The sequence below is a fragment of the Rhea pennata genome, chromosome 15 (assembly GCF_028389875.1).
Source record: "Rhea pennata isolate bPtePen1 chromosome 15, bPtePen1.pri, whole genome shotgun sequence".
NCBI classification, from domain to species: Eukaryota; Metazoa; Chordata; class Aves; order Rheiformes; family Rheidae; genus Rhea; species Rhea pennata.
In genome coordinates, this window is record NC_084677.1 from 12,138,164 (window position 1) to 12,163,398 (window position 25,235).

General features: G+C 34.5%; 1 protein-coding gene across 3 annotated transcripts in view; it reads left to right on the top strand.

Moving 5' to 3' along the window:
- TRRAP (transformation/transcription domain associated protein) overlaps window positions 1-25,235 on the top strand; it is a 100,507-nt gene that overhangs the window by 687 nt on the left and 74,585 nt on the right. For 2 of the 3 annotated variants that reach the window (XM_062587883.1, XM_062587884.1), the window contains exons 3-23: window positions 127-176; window positions 3,653-3,763; window positions 4,289-4,393; window positions 5,171-5,254; window positions 5,940-5,996; window positions 6,704-6,829; window positions 7,159-7,236; window positions 7,488-7,576; window positions 8,508-8,604; window positions 8,981-9,119; window positions 12,152-12,230; window positions 13,012-13,246; window positions 14,659-14,986; window positions 15,107-15,204; window positions 15,853-16,047; window positions 16,622-16,813; window positions 18,528-18,693; window positions 19,946-20,202; window positions 21,075-21,275; window positions 23,265-23,416; window positions 24,554-24,753. In XM_062587883.1, the coding sequence (XP_062443867.1) occupies window positions 127-176; window positions 3,653-3,763; window positions 4,289-4,393; window positions 5,171-5,254; window positions 5,940-5,996; window positions 6,704-6,829; window positions 7,159-7,236; window positions 7,488-7,576; window positions 8,508-8,604; window positions 8,981-9,119; window positions 12,152-12,230; window positions 13,012-13,246; window positions 14,659-14,986; window positions 15,107-15,204; window positions 15,853-16,047; window positions 16,622-16,813; window positions 18,528-18,693; window positions 19,946-20,202; window positions 21,075-21,275; window positions 23,265-23,416; window positions 24,554-24,753 (3,039 nt within the window). Of the gene's footprint in view, window positions 1-126; window positions 177-3,652; window positions 3,764-4,288; window positions 4,394-5,170; window positions 5,255-5,939; window positions 5,997-6,703; window positions 6,830-7,158; window positions 7,237-7,487; window positions 7,577-8,507; window positions 8,605-8,980; window positions 9,120-12,151; window positions 12,231-13,011; window positions 13,247-14,658; window positions 14,987-15,106; window positions 15,205-15,852; window positions 16,048-16,621; window positions 16,814-18,527; window positions 18,694-19,945; window positions 20,203-21,074; window positions 21,276-23,264; window positions 23,444-24,553; window positions 24,754-25,235 lie in introns of all 3 variants that reach the window. The other variant, XM_062587882.1, reaches the window with a different exon arrangement.

Consider the following 25,235-nt stretch of genomic DNA (forward strand, 5'->3'; position numbering starts at 1 on the left):
TTGGCGAGACCGCCGGGCCGTACGGCTGGGCGGCGAGGTCTGAGTGCTGCTTTGATCGATGGAGCTGGCGATTTCTTACAACGCGGTTTTTCATTTAATTTCTCTTGCTTCAATTTCCATTTTCAGCTGATGAAACCAAATTGAAAATGATGCAAGAAGTCAGTGAGAATTTTGAGGTAATTAAAAAAAAAAAGTTGCTTCCTGGACGACAGCCCCACTTGTGCTTAATGTGTGTCACCTTAATTTCATATGTTACGTGGTTAAAAGCTTAATCTTAGTATCTTATGATTTATCTAGTCGTCAATGCTAGGTGTCTATTTATGTATGAAATCTCTATGTTTCTGTCTTGTTTGGAATTAGCAAGATCATTGAAGAATTATGACTTTTTGACCTAGAGAACTATTTCATTCTCTAATCTTTTCTTGGTAAATGCTTAAATAAAGGTGCTGTAATAGATTTTTTTTTTTTTTCCATTTTACTTGTCAGTCTGAAACCTATGTATTTGGAATTTTATTTAATTCGGTTGTATATTTAGTCCTTATGAAGTAGAGGACTAGATGGGCCTTCCATGATTTTTCTGAATAATTTTGTAGCACAGAAGCAAGGGGGGAGTTGTTTGATGCAGAAACTGACATTAGAAGTGGAGACAGCTCCAGTAACCTTTTTTGCTTTGAAATAAACCATCAAGTTTAGATGAGCAGCAGTGAAGATTGAGGCGCAAGTTAAACCAGCTATGCGTTAATAGAAATAATGTGTTTATTGAATACTGAGTTACTATGTGACTATTTTGAAGTTATGGAGAACTTGTTATTTTGTAGCGTAAGTTTAAGATCTCTGAATCACTGTAATTCTCTGTATCATCTAGTTAGTTACACCGCTTTGAAAATGTACTTGCAATAACAATGCCCTACTGTAATATACGCTGTCCTTATAAGCTTCGTTTGAAGTGATCTCTGTTAGTCTGAGATACTGAGACAGAAATACCTGTTCCAGTGCTGTTTAGTGTCTTCAGGTATTTTTCTGTAAGCTTTGCGTAAAGTTATGTCCAACAAGTTGTTGCATTCTGGCGCTGTTTGTGCAATGTTATACTAATTTTGGTTGTTCCTGTGCTATTAATGGAATTTCCTGTCCAGTGAATTGTTTGATTTAGTTCAGGTTAACCCAGAGGACTACAACTTGAGCTAGTCTAACTGTATGATAAAATTAAAAGGCTGAGTTCTTGCTTAGCTTGTATGAGCAAATAAGCAGTCATCTGTGGTCTGTGTCTGTTAGTGGTCCGAGTGGGCAGAGATTAACATTACCATGACTGTCTAAAATATCCTTTTGGAGTTTCAGTGTGTGTTTGTTTCAAAGATGACAGGCCAGCCTAATTTGATATCTAAGTAAAAGAATAGTTGTAATGGCTTAATCTGCTGATGTGCCTGGAGTCTGAAAGCTGATTCTCTTCGTTCTTGTCATCAGTGGAGAAGAACTTGTTCAGTGTTTGTTTTGATAATATTCAAGATAGAGCACTTTTCTTCTGTTGCTTGATTCTGTAGTGTGGGCCTGCATATAAAGATAATGATGACTTATGCTTGAATACAGTTTTGTTTATATGAAACTAGAAAGGAGCAAGAGGAACCACTGATGTAGTGGTCTTTTGCCCAGAAGTTATTGTTACATGTTGTTCTGCTAGCAATTAGATGGACTCCTTTCATCTTCTGTTTCCATAGCCTCTGTTTTAACTCTCTTCAGTCACCTACTTCAGTTTCTGATAACTATAAACTTTATTAGGTTTCCTTTTTTCTTTTTACTCCTTTAAACAAATATTTTTCACTTCTTAGCTGTTTGTTGGAAGTTAAGAGTGTTTGAAGTCTGTTGGTTGCATAATTGATCTTGATGCGTCTGTAGCCAGGGGTTGAACTGGGTGTGAATTGATGAGTATGGAGGGATTTGAAATGAGGTTTAAAACCGAGGTGCTTCACCGTAATGTTCTCCACTTGACGCTGCCAGTTTCCATGCTAGCTGCATAAGGATGTTCTTCTAGGACTAGTAGAGGATACTACTCTTTCATTCTACTTTCTGGATGGTAACATTTGATAATCTTGAATCTTGTTTCTCAGAAATGATCTAGTTTGGGAGAAGTTTTCCCTTTTCTCCATTTCTTCACAGAGAGTCTGGATTCTAAAAGGGGAGAGAGGAGAATCTTCACTGTATTTCCAGTCCCTGTTTTGGCATTTGCCTTCATTTAAAAGTTTACACAGTCAGCCTCTGTTACTGCTGTTTGGTTTCAGCAGTGTAATTCTGAACTTGATTAGAACAGTGGAACTTTTAGTTTCTTGTATGGCTCAGGACAGCAATTCACAGGTGGCAAAGAGTGGTATTAATTGTCTGCCCTTTGCAGTTTAGCATGGATGTTAGGAAGGTGTTTTCAGAAGTGTAAGCTGGGTTTATGAATGAGTTCACGAACCCCTTTCCAAGTGTGTGGCAGTACCTGTATGATTTCCTGTGTGAATCTTTCCTTCCTTTCTTCCTCCAAATGAGAATACAAGAGCAAAGTGGGATCCTTATGGCATAAAGTTGGGGAGGCTAGGAGGGAGCTGTGAAAATTGAAAGACTGTAGGGGGGATGAAGGAGGAGAAGATACAGACAGACACTCTTTGGAAGATCTTTGAGGTGAAGAGAAGATGAGGATAAATCTGCTGTTGATAATATCCTGTCTTACGTTTAAAATGTTTTTTGTGCCCTTCTTGTGCTATCTTTCTGCTTTCTTGAAAGTTCTTGAGATAAGAAACTGTTTGCACAGTACGTAGTGTAATAAGATTTGTGAATGCATGTTATGAAATCTCACTGCAAAGCAGAGAAAAATAGTAGAAACCTGTCAAAGGAGATGGCTCTGTGTAAATTTTATGTTATACAGACAGGGAATGATGCGAGTAAACCTCTAAAAATACTTATTTATGGCTTCAAAAGAAAACTCTGTTTTTGTCTATACCTTTCCTAAACGTTCCAGTATGCTTCTATATCACAGATACTTCAGGGAACTGCCCAATGGCACTTATGTGAACTATAGTCGAGTTTTCAATTACATCAAAGTGGCCAAGTTAGGTTTTTAAAGCAGATGCAGCATTTGCAGATGGAGGAAGCTTGCTCCTTTAATACTGTTTCTGGCTTCACAACAAGTGGAAAGGAGTGAGATCATTTTCACAAAGGGAAGAAGTACTCAGTTTAGGTGATGTATGTATGTACATATCTCTGCAGAAATAACTAAATTCTCAGTTTAACTGTGTCTGAGAAGTCATGAGTATCCTACTGCAATAAACTGTGAGTGTGTATTTAAGTCTTCTTGTCCAAGAACATATCAGATTTTTTGTATTTGAAATAGCTGTTTATTATTCAAATATGTTTTTTTCCTATGTGAGGTGAAGGTGTTAAAACAACAAAACAATCGTATTACTGTCTGTTGGGGTTGGAGGAAAGATAATTGCCATTCACTTCTGTTCGTTTCAGTAACGTCACTAACTCTGTAGTATGTCAGCAGATGCTTAATCACTAAATCCATTAGAAAACAACTAAAAATTTTTAATGCTGGTTTTGAATGTAGATTGAGGTAATCTGTATAATGCATATTACATTAGTCTCCTTTATTTATTTATTTATTTATTACGATTAGAATGTGACGTCGTCTCCTCAGTATTCTACCTTCCTGGAACACATCATCCCAAGATTCCTCACCTTTTTGCAGGATGGAGAAGTTCAGTTTTTGCAGGAGAAGCCAGCACAGGTAAACTGCACAAAGCATCTGCTACATTTTTGCAATGTGTGTAATAAGCTCTTCATTCATTGAAGTACTTCATTAGCCTAGTGAACTAATTTTTGCATAGACTTTGCAGTTAAAAATTGATCTGTCATTTGGAGTAGAATCAAAAAAGAGCATTTATAAATTATTTATAAACTTTGCAGATTTTTATTTCTGAGAACAATGAGGAAAAACAGACATGATAGTGTTGACTGTTTCACTGTAAAACTGTGAAATACTGACTTCATTGTGGAATGAAAGGCTAAAGTTGAATCTGTATCATTAAATATGACTTTTTTTTGTAGCTATAAATTTGTTAGATTTACCTTATTTTCTTTATTCCTCTCTGTGGGTACTAGGAAGTATTATATTCTCATATAAGTGTACGTCTGAGAAAAGTAAATGTTTTTTTTTCTTGGTGTTGAACTGAAAAAAATTGTTACAGTCAATTGTATTTTACAGGCTTTTAAAAAGTTCTAGCAGTTTTCAATTTTTTTCCTTTGTTTGCAGCAACTCCGAAAGTTAGTGCTTGAAATAATTCACAGAATACCAACAAATGAACATCTTCGTCTTCATACCAAAAATATTCTGTCTGTGATGTTTAGATTTCTAGAGGTACTGTTCTTTTCTTTTCTTTTCTTTTCTTTTTTTTTTTTTTTGTCTTAAAAACTCTTTTAGATTTCCATAAAGATTTTTCTCCTTATCTTCAAAAATTGCTAGGGGTATGATTTTAAATAGCAATGCTGGCTCTGCTTCCAGAGCAGGAGAGGAGGGTCATTCTGTTTAGTCTTCACCAGTATGAAGATAGCATCTTACTATCCACAGAATTTTTTGCAGTCTTCTTGCCCTTTAGAAACTTGGATTTTGTAAGTGCATGAAACTGTTCTGTATTCTAAACAAGATTTCTTTCATGAGTACTTTTCTAGCTTATGATCTGTAAGAACTTGCAGAACATAAGTGCAGATACCTTATTTTAAAAGCTTTTATAATGATTCGTATGTGGAATTGAAAGTGTTGCTATTTGAAGCCTACAGAAAATAATCTGATTTATGTGGAGGCATCTCTGTGCATAAGTAGTTCCATTAATGTCTGTCTATCTATAGGGTGTTGCAAACAGATCTGATGATAGAGAGCAACTGAAGCTTTTGGACTTTGTCCCATTAGGGATGAATTTAATTTTAGCCGTAGTCTGTGGTTGCAAGGTGAAGTTATGTCAAGTGAAAGACATCTTTCTTGCATATGTTTGTATTATCTCAGCAACTTAGAAGTGCTCTATTAAGTAAACCTTTAAAGGGTTTAAAATTAATCTTGGAGTAGTCAAAAAAATGCAGTAGTAGTCTCTCTCTCTCTCTCTCTATATATATATATATTAATATATATATTTTTTTTCAGACAGAGAATGAAGAAAATGTGCTGATTTGCTTAAGGATAATTATTGAATTGCACAAACAGTTCCGACCAGCAATCACTCAGGAAGTAAGTCAATCATTTTATTATGTGGCATAGAACTTGGCTGATATATTGTGGTGACCATATATTTAAAAAAAAGATTACCTTAAAGTAATGTTTGCAGAGGACTATGCAATTCTAGCACTCCTGGGACAAAGCTGTTAAAGCTTGGTTGGGTTTCTGTTAAGTGTCTGCAGGTAGTATTATTTGACTTAGGAGGATCTCCAAGAAGAACAAAATTTCCCAAGAAGGGAAGAGAATTGGTGCCTTTTTAGTTTGAGAAGGAAAAACCTGGAAAAGGGAATGTTATGATTCTTATGGGTTCTCCCACTGTTGTGTTACTCTTGTAACTTACAAAGGAGTATTTGAAAGTACGTGTGTTTGTTTTTTTCCTCCTTTTCTTGATTTTTCTCCTAAAAAGATTTAGTTCTCTTATGATAATCTTTTTTTTTTTAATGACGTCATATTGGAACAATGTTGAGATGATAGTTAAATTGGAGTTTTTCCAACTATGTTCAAGATAGTATTAATAGAACAGAAAGAAAATACTTTTCCAATTCCTTTCAAACATCATGAAAGTTGCACTTTAATGGTGATCGAAGATTTCAGGTGTAAAGATTTCATGTCAAGTTTTCAAGTGTACTTTTAATACAGAGATTCTAAAATAACAATTCTTTTTCTTTATGGCAAACTGACTCTCTTTGTTTCCTAGATCCACCATTTTTTGGATTTTGTGAAACAGATTTACAAGGAACTTCCAAAAGTAGTGGTGAGCTTTTTATTCCCTTAGTTGCCCTTGATATGGTCAGAAAACTCTTTTTTACTTCTTAATTTTACCTCAAAAAGATATGAACATAATTACTTTTACTTGGGCTGTGTGGTATGGAGTAAATACAATTGTAAAGAAAATGTTTAAATAACACAAAACACTTCTAAAAATAGAGAAATTCAGACTTTGAATTAGAAGACCTTCTGTTTGCAGCACAGTGTCACTGGTATCAACAAACTGAAGTACGGTTATGTAATAAAACATAAATATGTTGACCACAGTGCTATCAGTGCAGACAGTGGTGGGGTGGTTTTGTTTGTTTTTTTTTTTTTTTTTTTTTTTTTTTTTTTTTTGATGGAAGGGTTACATGACTTACTTCCCTGTAAACAGAGTTCTTCAAAATGCCTGATAATGTAGTATGCTTTTCTTCCTTATTGCTACAGAATATTTGTGTGACTGTTTTGCTTTAGCAAATAAAAAAAAATATTTGGGGATGCTTTTCTACTTCTTGCTTAGCGGGAGTGAAGTTAGTGATTACAGGATATGTGTGCAGTTGTGGTCCTGTTCTGTAAACATGATATGCAGAGAAGACAAATATCTGCAGTAAGATGTATTCCTAGTATATCTAGGAATTCTGGTGAGATAAATGACCTTGAGACTATTAGTAGCTTTATTATATTCTTTCTTCTGCTCTTTGTCTTCTTTAGAATCGGTATTTTGAGAATCCTCAAGTGATTCCAGAAAACACTGTTCCTTCTCCTGAAATGGTTGGCATGATTACAACAATTGTGGTGAAAGTAAACCCTGAACGAGAAGACAGTGAAACAAGAACAGTGAGTATTCTAACTGCTCTTTAACTACAAGATGGTTCACATCAGAATATCCTGAATTATGAAGGCAATTAAATAAAATAATCTTCCTTTTTGTTTGTTTTGCTTATCAAGATTTATTTGTAGAAGCCAATTCAGACTTTTCAGATATTTGCTATGCAACTCTAATTACAGTATTTTTACTTCATGTGGTACCAAGTGGTTTTGTGCTCCTTAAATATTAACTATGAATATAGTGTAATTAAAATAAGGAATTTATTTTAAAATGAATTTTACATGCCTTTTGAATTAATCATAAAAATATTTTAAAAATGTGTATTCTCTCTTTTCAGCATTCTATAATTCCCAGAGGATCTTTATCCCTGAAGGTCTTGGCTGAGCTACCTATAATTGTTGTTCTTATGTATCAGGTTAGTATAGTACATGTACTATTTTGCATGCAAATACTTTTTGTTACTGAATTACATGTGTCTGATGGCCTAGTATGTTGGTAAAAAAAAAAAAAAAAAAAAAAAGAATATTAACTTTTTTAAAAAAATGGAATAGGGTCTAGTAATAGTCCAGTGAGGTGCCTTTGTTTTTTCTGATAAGCTCTCAAGTAAGTTCGACTGCAAATGTGAGTTGTAAATTTCTTTAATATTTTTTTCTTCTTTTTTTTAAGCTCTACAAACTGAACATTCATAATGTGGTAGCTGAATTTGTGCCCTTGATTATGAACACTATTATAATTCAAGTGTCTGCTCAAGCGAGGTAACAGGATTTTAATAATATTTTCACAATATTTGGAATAAACTACCTAAACCTTATATTCAAGATTGCCTCAAATATTTTTGTCTTGCATTGAGTGCTTTGGCTTCTAGTGCTGTTACTTTTTAATCTCTAAAGTAGCAATGATTATTCGACTTAAAACTGTCCTGCATTAACATTTTTTAAAATTGAAATAATAAAAAATTTGAGTATTTCTATTATTTGTCACTGAGAAATTCATATTGTCCTGTTGATCCTAAGTTATTACTTGATGATGGATTTTGTTATTTTTAATGGAGTTTCTGTCAGAAATCCACATTACTGCAGAGAGTATGTGATGGAGCCCATGTTAGCGAGGACATTAAGGTTATTTAATCTTTATCAGGCCACAGATGATACAATGCTTCACCTAAACTAGAATTTGGAAGTGAAAAAAATGTAATATTGCAGATCTGGGCACTACTTTGCCCTCTTCAAAGAGGGATGTTTCTAACAAGCAGCAAGTGGTACTGAGAAGGGCAGCAGGAGTAAGACTTCTGTCTTTCCTGTTTTGCCAAGAAGACCTGAATGAGATAAGTGGTTAAAACTTGAGAGAGAAGTCTGTGTGAGAAAATGTTGCTTGGAGGGGAGAAATTGCCCAGCTAAGGGAACGGAGCCAGGTGTGTGATGCTGATGCATTGGCTTGGCTTTCTTTAGAAGCCAAAAATTGTATGGCAGCCTCACGTGTGTGTGTTTCTGCTTGGAGCCTGTAATGTTGAGAAACTGAATGGCAGAGAGCTTGATCTGATGCAAGTGAACTCTCCTAAGATGAGTTCATTCCCTTATGAGGCAAGAACCTCTATCTAAGCATGATTTGAACTGATTCTTTTATGAGCTTTCTGAACCAAGAGAAGAGGAGGAAAAATATAGTAACTACTGTACAATTTAATTTCAGGCAACATAAACTTTATAACAAGGAACTGTATGCTGATTTTATTGCTGCTCAAATTAAAACATTGTCATTCTTGGCTTACATTATAAGAATTTACCAGGTAGGTTGTGTTTTTGTTATTTTGTTACTATTCATGCAACAGATCTCTAGTTACTATATGTCAGGCTAGCAAAATGACTGAGGTGGGTCAGGGGGTTGGAGAGAAAAAGAGTATGTATACCAAGTCTGAAGGTACAGCTGTGCTTAGTTGTGGTTTCAAGAGTATTCTGATACGAACTCGCAGTAGATAAGCCCTTTACTTTTCTGTATGTTTTTCCCCAAAACACTTATGGAATAAGTGCGGTATTTTATTTTTACAGGTAGACTTTTTAAAGAGAGATCAGTGAATTTTAATTGGATGTTACTTTACAAATGTAGAGTAAAGCTTTAAAGTAGTCTGTTGTACTAATTGAATTCTTGTAATTTTTATTTTATAGGAGTTAGTGGCTAAATATTCTCAGCAAATGGTGAAAGGAATGTTGCAGCTACTGTCTAATTGTCCAGCAGAAACTGCACACCTCCGGAAAGAGCTTCTCATTGCTGCAAAGCACATCCTAACAACAGACTTGCGGAGCCGTATGTACTACTCTTTTTAAAATATATCTATGAACTCCAAAGATTCCAACTTTGTGTGCAAGAGCTACACCACTCTGTGTTTTGAGCTATATGTACTCCAGATTATTTGATTTTTCTTTTCTTTTAAAAAGCAAAAAGAGAACAAAACTCTCCCTTCCTTGATGGCTTCCTTTTGTCCCAGACTGGGAATCTTGTCCTGGATTACAGAATAAGAGAGTGAATTGAACAAATGGCTTTTCCAGCTTTCCAGATCTCTGTTATTCTAATTACTAGGCGATGATGCATGTTTGTGTTGGTTTGTAATTGTGCCTGCAGTTGCATGGGTACTAAAAAATATTAATCTGATAACCTGAGTGGAAGTAGCTCTGTGAAAACTGGTATTGTATGTTTGATTCAGCTACTAAAATTGTCTTTAGCAGAGGAAGGCTATTTTTGATCTGCCTGATTTAACTTTGACTTGGTGGTTATGATTTGTTTTGGCAGAATTGCAAATTTTGTGAAGTACGCTCCTCAAATATTAACTTCTGTCTTTTCATCTTTACTGTGTGGTCATTACCCTTCTTCCTTCTCCTATAAGAGTTATGGGGGTGAAAGGTATATATCTTACAGGTTTTACTAGCTCACCAAAGATGTTAGCATAAGTTTACTATTGCTTGATTTTAGTATTGTAATCACGTGGAAAGCTGGTTTTGGACAGGCGGATTTTTTTGCCTCATCTTCTAAGGAGATTAGCTTTAATTCCTCTATATTTCTCAACCTCTCCATAATAACTTCTGAACTTGACCAGTTTCAACAAAGATCAACAGAGGAAATTGATCTTAAAGAAACATTGTTGTGCATCCTTTGGGATCCTTGGCCTTTCGGTAGTGGAGAAAACCCAAGTTAGTTGTCCCCACTGGAGCAAAAAACCAGCAACGTGAGTTCAGCAGTTCGTTGACCTGGTAGCTGGCTGATGTTTTAGCATCCCTGTTGGCAGCACATCCCTCTAGTCCTGCACGTGGTACCTGATAACCCCAAAGGGAGCATAGAAATTTTGAGGGAAAACGAGAGCCTGGCACCGTAGCTGTGATAAGGAGTCTGAGGAGAAGCTGAGGCAGAAAATGTGTACGTCAGTTTATAGAAAACCAGGCTTCATTCATCCCACTTTTTCGGAGGAACTTATATGGAAAGATATTGTGATGGATTGTTTCATGTTTGTGGGGCGTAACATTGGTATCACAATACTTCTTAGTGGAAGACTTTCCAATTGAGTCTTTTGTTGATTGAGAGTTGACGAATAACAGCAGATGTCTTACTGTGGAGTATTTTGTCGTTGTGGAACTTTGTTTCTGGCCCTCAAAAGAGAGGGCGAGGGGGAAGTAGAGTCACGTTCTCCACTGTAATCACTGGAAAGATGGTCTCTGTCTAAGAATGCTTCATATCAGCAAAATGTGGTAGACACATGAATATTAGATATAGGTGTTCTAAAACCTGAACTAGAAGATAAACATTCAAAGGGAATTTAGAAACTTAACTTTTTTTCATCCCTATTAAGGGATGTCCATTTCAGAAGACTGTCCTGGTTTGGATGTTGCTTCTGAAATTGTCGCATTGTGAGTGTTTTGTAATTTCACCCTAAACTCTTATGTTTTGGAGAGAAAGCAGTAACAAGAGAGTCCCGTTAGTTGCTCAGTGTGAACAATATATAACTGTTTACTTTGTTTTAACTTCTGTTATTAGTTCCTATTAAGAATAATAGCATAATACTAGGATACTCATATTAAACATGTTTCATGCAAACTGAAAGACAGAAGCTTTTGTGCATTTCTTTACTTGCCTTCATTGTCAGATTTTGTGTCTTAATCTCTTTGCCCTGCTAACACTAGCACATCTAAGACAAGTGCATTTTCTGAGCCAGAGTGAGCTGAATGTTGTTCCAACCCTCTTTTTGAGTCAGATTTTCTCCTTGCAGTGTTGCCTGTCAACACTGACTGAGCTTTTTCTTGCACCCTGTCTGCTATAGTGGTTGCCTGTAAAATAATGAATTGTCTTTGCATCTGAAATCTTTATTCCTATTGTTTATTTGATTTCTTGTAGTCTTCTGGACTTCCAGAAACCCCCACTCCTCTCCAAAACAATGCTGATGCTCCTCTTTTCTTTTCCTACGTATTTCTGCAAGATATAACATTCTCTTATAAGCAAACACAGCCTACGTCATTGTCCCTTTTACTTAAGTAGACCTCACTGATTCCTTATCCAGTTCTGATTTTGTTCAAAAATGCTGATCTTATTCCAGAATATCATTTGGAAATTGATGAAGACCAAAGGTTGCTAGGTGCTCATTTTCCTCTTTACCTTTTGCTTATTTGTTAATACATTTTAACTTGTTGTGTTAGCTTATTTGTTAGTATGTTTTAACTTGTGGCAGTATTTGGAGGTAGGAACAATCAACTCTTTCTGCTGTTTCCATCTGTTGCCTTTAAGGTAGAGATGGCTAATCAATTCTGTGAACTTGTTGTATTCTGTATGTAAAAGGAAAAAGGAAATGCTTTGTTCTTGCTTCTTTGTTTGAATTTTTGCTAATAACTTCCCTTTATTACTTGGATCTCAACTTGTGTGTATTCTTCCTCATCTTCTCAGACAGATATTGTAAGATAGGTGTTAGGCAAAATTGTGTTGGACAGTGTTGTCCAAACTCATCCTTGCCAATAACTCATTAGTTATACAGCAAAGATCAAAATAATATTATAAGCATATTTTCCTTCCAGTTGTGACTGTTTCCAGTGTTGTGGTTTTGACTGTGTACTGTAGTGTTACTCAAGGGACAAGTGCCTGTAGAGTTCATAGTTACCAGAGATTAGTTGAAACTTTCCTTAGAAATGACACTGCCTTTTATAAGCTTCAGGAATGAATTTACAATAAACCCACTTTCTGACTGTGGTTAAAATACCTATGTCAGATGTTTTAATGCCTAACTGTTTTTTATTTCTCTTACCAACCATTATGTATAGCTTTTTCTTTTTCTTTTCTTTTTATTTATTTTTTTATTATAGAATTTATTCCGTGCATGGACAAGCTGTTTGATGAATCTATACTAATTGGCTCTGGATATACTGCTCGAGAGACCCTGAGGTATGAGAGAAAGGTTGAGATATCTGAGTGCTGGCCAGGGCTAGCTTCTTTCAAGGCCTACAGCTATTTACAGTAATATCTGTAGAGATTCACTGTCACGTTTCTAATATTTCTTGAGACTACCAAACTCTTAAATCCTACGTTCAGTGTAAAATCTGAATCAAATGTAAATTGTTTGGTCAGTGGTAGCTTAAAAGTTATTCACTTGCAATTGAAAAAATTAGGCAGAGTACTAACTAGCTGGATTTGACTTTGATACTTTATTAGGTTTTAGGTGCTTTTGCTAACCAAGTTAGCAAAGTTTCCCAAGGAGGAATTGTTTCTTCTCACTTACTTATCAGGAGTTCCTTATGTGAAGATAATTACTAGATACAGAAGTGTTCACTCTACTAGATTCTTAAACCTAGTATTTGAAAGAAATGAATTTTGAGGTTTATCAGTTTTCATAAAGACTTTAGAAATCATAAATCATCAAGGATTAATCATGAAAGAGCTTACTAGCTCTTTAAAAACATGTTTTAAACCTGCTAATTTGCTTCTAAATGTATGTAGATGAAGATGCATAGGGATGTTTAACAGTGGGAAGAAAATTGAAGAGGAAGTATTAGTTTTACTGGCGTGATTAATGTGTTTTTGGTGAAGTCAATAATAATTCCCTTGTGTAATTGAAAAAGTATTATGAATCTGCATTACTCTAGCCAGTAATTACGGGTTAAGTATAATTAACAACAATTATAATTGTCCTCAAAGTGCTTTCTTCATTTCTTGTTTTTACTGATAGACCACTTGCATATAGTACACTGGCAGACCTGGTGCATCATGTCCGTCAGCATTTGCCACTCAATGATCTCTCCCTTGCTGTCCAATTATTTGCCAAGAACATTGATGATGAGTCGTTGCCTAGCAGTATCCAGACCATGTCTTGCAAGCTTCTGCTAAATTTGGTAGACTGTATCCGGTCTAAAAGTGAACAGGAAAATGGAAATGGTAGAGATATTCTTATGAGAATGCTGGAGGTACCGATTTGTTTAAAATGTTTGATAATAAGTTAAATATTTTTTTTCTTTATACTGTATTGGTAGTCACATTTTGCTTTCTCATTTTTTCAGAAGCTGGAATATACAGAAACAGTGTGCTTACTGTGGTTCATTTTAGTACTTCAGAGAAGCATTTTTTTTAAAATGCTCTGGGATGATATCTTGAGTATAGAGGAGATGCTTGGCCAACTCAGCTTATTCACTCAGTGATTTGTTCCAAAGCAGGAAACGGAATGTCTGTGCTGCTAGGGGTAGCTTAACTCCTTTTTTTTCTTGAATTTTAGTTACAATCTACTTTTTCTTCCAATAGAGGAAACAAGAATGATACCTACTATTTTTTTTCCCCTTCTCTGAATGGTAAAATCTTGAAAGAGGATTATCTTGTAGGTCCTTGGCATAGATCAATGCAATCTGTAAGATGTGAAATATCCACACTTTCAAAAACTAAGGCTTCTTTACATGGAGGTGCTTTTGTTATTTTTAAAAATTGGACAAGCATGCTGAAAGCTCTCTGTCACTGTAATGCCAATTGAAGTGGGTCTTCTATTCCAGTTTTCTCAAACTGAAGTTGTTTTCTAATAGTTTGAAGATAGAGTTAATCTTAAAAATAAACTTTTACTTTTTATCTATTCCTGTTTGTTTTTACAACTGAAAAGTTATGTAGCACAAGTGTTTAGTCATCTGTTTGCTTATTAAATGAAAAATTATAATAATGTGCAAATCCAATGTCCAAAGGAGATGCATCTAGGGAAGAGAGGAACACACAGAACTGTATTAAGAGGATAAAAATTTCTGTGCCTCTCAGATTTTCAAGTCTAGATCTACTTGGCTTGATCAGATAATTTTAAACTAAGACCGTGTACAGCATGAGTCTTGTTTAGTATCAACCAAGGGACAGAAATATTGGGGACCACTATTCTACAGAATTATTACTTTCTAAATCTGATCTAATTTATAGATTATCAGTTTAAATTCTGTTTTTATGCATGTTTTTAAATGACAAATTCTAGACTTCTAAAACTAGTAATAAATATTTATAGCGTGAAATATTAAGTCTTTTTTTTAATATATGAGTTCAAATGCCAGGCAGCACTTTTCATTTTAAATTAAATAATCATAGAGAGATCTGTTTTTAGCTGATGATTTATTAGTTTTTAGCAAATATTTTACTTTTGGAATACGTTTAAAATAAACAGAATAGTTGGTTGATATATATATATCAAAGTTTGTGGTCATTTGAATGATTCCAGAAATACTTAGCTGCAATTTTTTTGATCTGAATGTTGACTTGAAGTATTAGTATTTTAAAATTTAGAATCATCTTTGAAAGAAGAAATTTATTTTTCTCCCCCCTCCCACTCTTCCATTTGCCTTTTCTCCTTGTGCCTTAGGTTTTTGTTCTGAAATTTCACACTATAGCACGATACCAGCTTTCTGTCATTTTTAAAAAATGCAAGCCACAGTCTGAACTTGGGGCCGCTGAAGCAGCGTTACCTGGAGTACCAACAGCAGCAAATGCAGCGCCTGTGCCTGTTCCATCTCCTGCCCCAGCTGCTCCCGTGGCCCCTGCACCAGTGCCGGTGTTTGAGAAACAAGGAGAGAAAGAAAAAGAAGATAAACAGACATTTCAGGTCACAGATTGCCGAAGCTTAGTAAAAACTTTGGTCTGTGGTGTCAAGACAATCACGTGGGGCATAACATCATGCAAAGCTCCTGGTGGTAAAACTGCATAATATTTAATTACATTGCTCTTTTGCAATTCTACTGTTAAAATTGTAGCATAAAAGCAAATGGTATTTTTAACAAGTAACTACTGTCCTGTTCTTTGTCGTCTTTCAGAAGCACAATTCATTCCTAATAAACAGTTGCAACCTAAAGAGACTCAAATCTATATAAAGCTGGTAAAATATGCAATGCAAGCCTTGGATATTTATCAGGTATGTAACTTGATCACATAACACTTCTCTTTATATAGTGTCTGTGTATTTCAGATCTTTTAATTGGGATTTCTTTATCAACTACAAAAACAATTTCAGGAGCAGTGTATTTTCATGAAGTTTTTAATGTCATGACCCCATCTAGCATGAAACTTTATCAGTTTAAAAGTATTTAAGGAGTTGCAAGAAACATTGTTTTCCTAACAACTATTATTGTTTGTGTTTATGTAAGTGGATCAGACCTTAAAAATCTACCTTTTTTCTTTCATTTAGTGACTTAAATAATTTCTTCCAAGAGTGTTTTTTAGCTTAGTAATTAATTGAAGCATTCACTTGGAATGTGTTTATCTTCTTTAGTTATAAAGTAATAGTGAAATGTGAATGTCACCATTTGGAATTGACTTAAGAAATACACTATGATATCTCCTTGTTGTGTTTTTCTACTCCTGACTTCATGGGTTTAAAGTCTGCACTGACCACACACTATTTTAATGCTTTCTGTTGCTGTTGGCTCTTCTACTTGTGCAGGGCTTGCACCAGAAACTTGCAAAATGTCATTTTTTTGTAAAAGGTACTTTAAGAATATTGTTATTCTGGGAAGATATTCAAGTTGTATAATGAATATGTGCATTTTCTAAACTGTTGTAGGTCCAAATAGCAGGAAATGGACAAACATATGTTCGAGTAGCAAATTGTCAGACAGTCAGAATGAAAGAGGAGAAGGAAGTTCTGGAACATTTTGCTGGTGTATTCACTATGATGAACCCTTTAACTTTTAAAGAAATCTTTCAAACTACTGTTCCATATATGGTGGAGAGAATCTCAAAAAACTATGCTCTTCAGGTATTATGATCCCCCCCCCCCCCAATTTATAATATTCAGCCTGTAGAAAATAACCTATGCCTTAAAGTACATCAGGCTAAAGAGGACTTGTAAATAGTAATGTTGAAATTAGCATGCAGGATTTGTAATCATTTAAAAAATACTTTGTAAAAATAGATTTTCAAAAACTTTTCAAACTTAATGCTGCAATACAAACATGAACATTTCAGACTAATAATTATGATGTATTTGGACTTTATTCTTGAAAAGTATTGAACGTTGTGGAGTTCCCATTTTGTTCAGAAGGTTGTCCTGTTACTGTTCTAATCTACTGTTTTAGAGAACACAATTCTAGTAAGTGTTTAAATTTAATTTTAAATATCATCAGGTTATATTCTCGGGCAGTTAAGGAAAAACTCTGATTTTTGTTGCCCAGCATGATTTGTTTCCCGTTGAGGATAACCTGAATCATTTGCCCAACAGTGGAGATAGAGGAAGAAATTGCTTCCTGTTTTTGTTTTAAATGGCTAGTGTGTTTGTACCTCTGGTCCTTTCCTTACAGAAAGAGTAATTCCCTTGTGGTTTCTTTTTATAGATTGTTGCCAATTCCTTCTTGGCAAACCCTACTACCTCTGCACTCTTTGCAACAATTTTGGTGGAGTACCTTCTAGATCGGCTGCCAGAAATGGGCTCTAATGTGGAACTCTCCAATCTGTATCTCAAGCTGTTCAAGTTAGTCTTTGGCTCAGTTTCACTATTTGCAGCTGAAAATGAACAAATGCTGAAGGTAAAGATCATCTTGTTCAAAAATAAAAAAAGTCTAGCTTTTAAAGTGTTCTTCAGGAGTTTGAGAAAACATACTGTTTTACTCTCTCTAACAGTTGATAATGTGTCCGTGTTAGAACTGCTACTAATACATCTCCATTATTCAAGCACTGAATACATTGCCTTACTTACAGGAGGTGGTTTCTGTGACTATGCACTTCGTATTTGGAACTGTGAAGTAGTGAGGAAGTCCTGAGTTTAAGTGACTGATTTGTGTTTGTGATCTGGTTAGGATTGCTATAAACCTAGTTACCTTCTTGCGTATTTCTTTTCTTTGTTGTGCTATTAACTTACCATATTTTTACCTCAACTGGAATCAGTATTTTTTATGTGATGAATCTTTTTTATTAATATTCAATTATATGAACCTCTTTGTTAGATGTATATTTTTGTCCTGTTAAGGACTAGATTGAGAAATGGTAGTTTTCTGTATTGACAACATATTATGTAATTATTCAAAGGAGCTATTTTTTTATGTTGTCAAGAGACCATCTCATTATTCAATGAGTTGAAAAATATGGTGTTCTGGACTTGAAGCAGGACAATACTTTTATGAAAAAGTAACAGCGTCCTCTGTATAGAGAAACTTGAAATATTAATGCAATACTGGTCCTTGTCTCACCATTTCTTTCCGTTCTTCATCTCCCCTACCTTGGAATAAATAAAATATCTAATACAGGTAACTGCATGTTAATGGTTTCTGTGCTTAAGTATTTGTTATAGCAGAGTTAGTTCAGTACTTGTTTCTGGGTAGAACAGAGTTGGAACTACTAATTTTCCTGATTCTTTGAAAGATGAAAGTAATGTAAAACAATGGTTAAATTCTTTTATCATCAAAATCAAGGTCATTTGTATTTTATAAACTGGAGATCCAATTCAAAGAGTGATTTACTACCTTAACAGTTTCATGCTTCTGTTATGGTTCTGTTTCAACAGGATTGATGATATGGGCCTTGGGTAGACAATTTAACTGAATGATGAAGGCCATCTGCAGCATTTGCATGGCAACATAGAGCGCTCTCAAATGTTAATAAAATCCAGAATTGTGTCACTGTTTGTACCTGATCTGGGAGAATCCTTGTATTTATCCGCTATTTTTAACGATTCCTGCAAACTGTGAATTCCTGCTTCTCTAAAAATGCCTCTGACAGTCTTAAATCTTTTAGTTCCGTAATTAGTTTTTCAGTTGTAAAAGTGGACTTTTAAGATGAATATTTAGTACTCTAAGATTGAATGATAAAGTTAGGTCTAGAGCAAATGAATGTTGTGAAGTGTCTTCTCTTTTCATTTACTTCTGACATTTCTACTACCCATCCTTAGGCGCTTTGGAGCAAATGCTTTTCATTATGTCAAATTTGCATTTTTTTTTTTTTTAATACAGTGACTGCTTGGAGTAGTGAGCTGACTCATTTGTCTAAGATGAAAGCTGTGTTTAATTTAAGAATGCTCTGGGCTATTGGTGCTTTTGGATAAATATTTGCTTTTTAACATTTCCTCAACAGCAGTGTTAAATTAGCATGGTGTCAATTATAGTAATTTGAATAGGTTGAAGTACTTAAAGGTTTTGATCTGAAAAACTTGTCTCATGCTGAACTCTTGTACGATGATGGTAATATTGATGTATTATTAATCATAAAGCTTTTTTTTCTTTCTTTTTTTTTTTTTTTTTTTAATAGCCACATTTACACAAGATTGTGAACAGCTCTATGGAACTTGCACAGACTGCCAAAGAGCCCTATAACTATTTCCTGCTGCTCAGAGCGCTGTTCAGATCTATTGGAGGAGGCAGTCACGATTTGTTGTATCAAGAATTCTTGCCACTGTTACCAAACTTACTGCAAGGTAGATAATACCTTCCTTCACCCTACCAGTTTCTGATTTAAATAAAAATAGCAATAAAGTTATGCTGTATAATTAAAAAAAAAATCCTAACTTTGATAAGTAGCTGCTGATTTTAAGTTTGGCAGTTATTTAATAACACGAATACGGCTTGCTTTTCATTTACTGTTTCAGGCTCTGTAGTTTTGGCTGCTTCACAATTTCTGTTCTTTGTGTTCTGCTTTTCATTTTTTTTATTAGTTGTTTGGATTTTATTTATTTATTTAGCTATTTGCTATGGATAGCTTTATTGGCATAAAGCACTGAGGTGTAAGAATAGTAGAAGCAGCAAAATTGCCAGGCAGTCACAGGTTTTGTGGGGAGAACTTCACAAAGAAGCTGTGGTGGCTCTGTGCCCTGCAACTGTGTGTACACCAGCCAATGCATGATGAATACAAATGCAAAGAGCATCAGTTCCCCCCTGCCCCGAATAGAAGAAGAGGGAGAGAAGTAATGAAATTAGTTTGATTAAATGAACATACATACTTGCAGGGACTATCTTGCAGAGATAATGAGGATGAGCAAGTGAATGTGGAGAACTACTTAAACCTATGAAAAAGCTAATCAGAGAAAAATCAGGAAAGTGAAATCCAGTTGTACCCTTCTTCAGCTGTAGGTGTAATTTTTACCGTAGTTAGCAAATATATACGTTATATATAAATCATTATGTAAAATACATGTCCATGTAGAGCTGCTAGCTAGGTTTATGGAATACATGAAATCTTGCTGGTGAAGAAAGTAAGTTAGGGATTATGTTTAGTCTGTACGGGACAGTGAATGTATTTGAACACGTTTGGGTTTTTTCTTCAGGAGACTAGCTATGTTAAAAACAACTTGCTCTGTGTATATTTGTTTTTACTGATATAAGATTGAGGTTTGGGACAAACTGTCTTTTCCTAGTTTTTATCCACTGAACTAAAGTGCTGTTTTTTTGTGTCTACTATTGAATTTTAGTGTATGCGTTTTCTTTTCATATATGCATGTACATGCATAAATAATCACTGCATAAAATACTTAAATGCACAATTTGAAATTATAAAAAGACCTAATGTAAATTATTTATAAATACATTATAATTTTAATCATCTTATTAATAGAGATACAGGCTTTACAGATTTTTAAAATCTGGTGTTATTCTGAATTTAGGAAATAGTTCTTAAGCATAAATTATTAATTGTTTTTCCTTCAAATGTATAACTTACCAATGATTTTTCAGGACTTAATATGCTGCAAAGTGGCCTTCATAAACAACACATGAAAGATCTGTTTGTAGAGCTGTGTCTCACTGTGCCGGTTCGTTTGAGCTCGTTGCTCCCTTATCTTCCAATGCTGATGGATCCATTGGTATCGGCTCTCAATGGATCCCAGACCCTGGTTAGCCAAGGCTTACGAACTCTTGAATTATGTGTGGATAACCTGCAACCAGACTTTTTGTATGATCATATTCAGCCAGTTCGAGCTGAGCTTATGCAGGTAAATACGTTTTTTCCTCTTAGACCACTAGAGGTCATTCATTCTCTAAATATTATTAGAGCTTAGTGTGCCACTTGGGATGTAAAAATGTGAAAAATCTGTCATGAGCCATTGCTGTCTAATTTGCATGCAGAAGGCTAGTGGTGTCTTGCTTTAAATTGAAAACTCTGAAAAATTAAAAATTGAATTAATCTTTTCTTCTTCCACTTGGAAAGTGAAGATGAGAGTCAGGAGCAGTGCTATTGCTGTTTAAGATGAGTTGATTCAGAAAATGATTAAATTTTGGTAACTGGGTGAAAACAAAGAGAAGGAAAACTAACTGCCTTCAGCATATCGTGATTGGGAGTATATAGACTATTGTATGTACAATGAAGATAATTTGAATGAAATTCTGCACAAAACTTATTAAATATAGCAATTCCTTCTAACGTAGTGCTTGCATATACCTTACCTATTACATTTAGCATTTACCTTTTTTTTTTTTTTTAATGTAGAAACTAACTTTTGAGGTGAATTTACTTCAGCATTAACTGGTCCAAATATGTTCTTTTTTGTCCCATCCTCTCCCCCCAATGCACAGTGTTGTATAGCCGTAACTATGAAGATGCATTTCTCTAGGCAAGGATTTTGTTACTGATCAAATTAATCTAAAACTGCGCTTAGGAAAAGCTTGTTACAGATCAGTTGAACTGCTAGGAAAAGAATTTGTTTTTATTCCAGCCAGGAGTGTATTTTCTGGAAGTTACACTGGGTCACATACCCAAATAGAAGAATAAGTGTTTACCTTGACCTTTTTTTTTTTTTTCCTTTAATAACTTGAACAAGTGTGAAATGAGAAAGCTCTGACCATCTCACATTTAAAATACCTCTAGGCTTTGTGGCGTACATTGCGCAATCCTGCAGACAGCATTTCTCATGTAGCTTATCGCGTACTTGGTAAATTTGGTGGAAGTAACAGGAAAATGTTAAAGGAATCACAGAAACTACAATATATAGTCACAGAAATTCAAGGACCCAGTATTACAATAGAATTTTCAGACTGTAAAGCATCTATTCAGCTCCCAATGGAAAAGGTAAGGGCTTAAGTTTTCTATTGCTTTTTTAAACTATGTAATATCAAATGAGAATCTCCTTATAAGACATGCTGACCTAATGAACTTCTTATTTAGTTTTGTCATGCAAAATTAGCTGAAGCTCATCAGCCTGTTTTTTTTTTTTTCCCTTCAAAAGCTAAATTGTCACAAGTAAATTTTCTCTGTTGCTGCTATTTTTTTTCCTCCTAACTTTTGCTGTGCTGGTTGTGTTGGGAGCTCTACTCTAAAACCTCCCTGCTTTCTTTGAAGTGTACCTGTAATTTGTTCTTTGATTATAGACATTCTCTAGTGGTTATTTGAGTGGTTATTCTAATCACTCAAACAGTTCGGCTTTATTTGTTATCTCTGGGCTGGGTATAGTACTTTCAATGCTTGTGAAAGCACTATATACTTGTGATACATTGAAATTGTTGTATGAAGTTGCAAGCGTTTAGTTCACACTAATTGCAGCAACCTGATCTGTGTTTATCTCTTGGGATCTGAGAGTCGAGCTGGATTCTGGGTAAATTTGACCTAAAGAGTTTTAATCTTTTCAATTACACTTCCATAGGTATGTGTGATCTGAATTAGTAACAATTTTCTTTACAGGCAGCTGACTCTCTTTGGCTCTATACAGCCAACAGGATTGAAAATAGCTTGGAAAAATGTTTCTTAAAATGCAGATAGCTTTACTTCTCTATACTAAAACTGATGTGAGTTGAATGTGTATAAATACTATAATTGCTGACATTTTTCTGTCCCACTGGGTTTAATTTGAACCAAGTTTTCTAAAGTATTTATGCAACTAACCTGTTTGTTTAATGACATGGAAGAATGTTCAGCTTTTTGGGTGTTGACCAAGAAACAATATTGTTCACTGCACACTTTATATTTGTAAAATAGAAATGTCAAATTAAAAAGAAAAAAAAGTAGAATAAATTGAAAATGAGAAATTCATCTTTTCTTTTTAGTACTTTTGTGGCATCTCTGGAACTCTCATTGTTCTTTTCATTGAGATATTAATAAGGTTATTCAAAAGATGATGTGAGGGCAGCTGGTTAAGTCAGATAGATGGGTCTCCTTTCAGAAAGGAAAACTACCCACTTCTTGGTAGCAGAGGCCTTGGAAGGTCACAGTTTCTGCTCAATCCTGTGTTAACTGTTAAATATGGATGATTAGATTTCATTTTACAATTGATCAGGCATTAAAATTGTTTATTTCATGCACCCATAATTAATTTTTACATGGGTTTTTATTTGATGTCTCTCTCTCTCACTTGGTTATAATTTGGGCCACCTAATTCAGTTAAATTTGGGGGAAGGATAGAGGGTAACTTTGTTATATATGTGTGAAAGTGAAAATTCTCCCCCCTAAAAAAAAAAAAAATCATCAACCTCAAGTCTTATGAGAAGATTGGAATGAACCTTAAATATATTAAAACTAATCTTCTCTTCCTTTGTGAGAAGACTTCTTTCCATTAAGCAATTGACATTTAGAAGTTGCTTACAAAGACATTTAATTCTTATTATGTAACTCTTGATTTATACAGAAAATATGAAAAAACAAATTTTAAGGTAGAGCATTTTTGTACTTGTATACACATACATACATGTATAAGTGCATTTATATATCCACAATATATAGGAATTGTGAACAGCAATTACTGCTGGAAGGAAGATGGAAGAAAATTTTCATGGGGGGAGAGAATGAAGGAATACATCATTCGTGATGCCAAATGCTTTCTGGCTATGGAAATAAATGTACCTGCCATGAAACTTTCCATTTATATTAAAGCAGAGCAAGTGCAATAAGAGTTTGAGCTCCACTCATTCTCTGTATTTCTTAACTCGAGCTGTACAAACTGCAAATGCTGTTTAAGTGATTTTAGAATACATTGAAGATATATTGTTCTCTTGATTAATTGCCTTAATAAAAATATTAAGAATAAGAAGTGTTCTGTTACTGTTTGTCATCTTCTTTTCATTGTAGGCAATTGAGACTGCCCTGGACTGTTTGAAGAGTGCTAACACCGAACCATATTATCGGAGGCAGGCTTGGGAAGTAATCAAGTGTTTCTTAGTAGCTATGATGAACCTTGATGATAATAAACATGCATTATACCAACTTCTTGCGCATCCCAAGTATGACAATTCTTTAAACATAAATGTGTATGTAACATTTATAGTGTCTTTAGCCTAAATTAGAGGCAATGGTTAGTCTGGGCAATGTATGGAATTTTTACCTGGTTTATCCTGCTTCTCTTTAAATTGATGTTGAACTTTCCTATTATTTGGAGAAAATTTTGGTATTTTCTCAGCATAGTATTCAGTACAAATGATATATTTTAATGTTTCGTACCTTAATTTTCTTCCTCTACTTGTAGTCCAATGGATGATCTGTTGTATGTGAAGAGATCAAATTTTAAATTATAATTATAGTTTAATATATTTAAATAGTTGGTGTATTCTGGTACTTAACTACATGTGAAAATTTACATTAGGCTGTGGTAAAAAGAAATTACAACAACACAAAGAAAATCAAAGTGAAAGAGACATAAAATTCAGTTTCATCTGATGACCAACCTGGAGAATTGTCACACATGTAGCCTATGTTTATACAGTGATCAGTTTAATATATGACTTGATGTTTATTTTAGAGTATGTGGGTTTTAAAAATTTTTATAGACATTTTAAAACTTTAGCCACTTATGCATTATATGTTTATTGCTTTTTGATAGCTTTTGACATCTTTACTCACTAAGTGTATGCTGACTTCTTGAGTCTTGCAGTGTTGTAAGTGTAGCTAAAAAATAAAGAAGCTTTTATAATTTGGATTTCTTAGACTTGACATAAATATAGCTTTGGAATGAATATGTTTTGTTGGGCAGAGGTTTGATAAATAATGTTTCAATCTTGAAAGATTAAAATCAAATGTCATTTTAAAATAGGGAAAAATGTCAAAATACTGAAAATTACATTCTGTAATTGAGTTGCAGTGTGATGCCCGTATACCTATTATTTATAATATATGTGGCTTCTTTTGAACCACTGGCTTCAAATGTTCGTGATGAAATTGAACTATCCATCATATTTGAGACCAGTGATTGCCAAAATTAATGTGGACTAAGTGAACTGGTCTAGGTCTATCAAAATGAGGGGAAAAGTGGAAAGAAGAGGAGTTAGAGAGAGCAAACTGTAAATTAAGTCCTTGATGATGTTCATGGTTGAGCTGCCAGTACTGCAGTTTAGGATTATAATGAATTTAATTTTGTCTTTCAGCTTTACTGAGAAATCTATACCCAGTGTAATTATTTCACATCGGTACAAAGCACAGGATACTCCAGCTCGTAAGACATTTGAACAGGCACTGACAGGGGCGTTCATGTCGGCAGTCATCAAAGACCTGAGACCTAGTGCTCTGCCTTTTGTAGCTAGCTTAATCCGCCATTACACCATGGTGGCAGTAGCTCAGCAGTGCGGTGAGTAGTGTGGATCATGGGAGGGGTGGAGAAGTTCATACTTTATGTAGTAGTCATTTGTTTTAAAAAAGTCACGATATTGCAATGGCTAATATGGGTATGGCTGATTTATGTTTCAATTCTTTAGAGCAGAGAAAAATTAAGCACACTTTCAAAAACATGAACTAACGATCGTTCTAAAATACCAAAAGCAGGTGGAAATAATGTTTGGAACAGTGTCTACTTTCAGAGCATTTGTATAATTTGATACACGTTTATTTTTATGTATAGTTTTTAATTGGGTTGTTTCCACTTACACTTTTGAAAGACAATCAGAGGAACTAAGTAAACATTGTAGAGCACTATGATGCCTTGTATCTATGAAGTAAATTGTTTGGAGTTGGACTGTATGACAAGTAATTTCGGAAAAGAAAAATACTATAAACATTTCACTCCTCATTGTTGCTTTAATGTAACTTGACTTTCACAGGATTCTTAGTTTA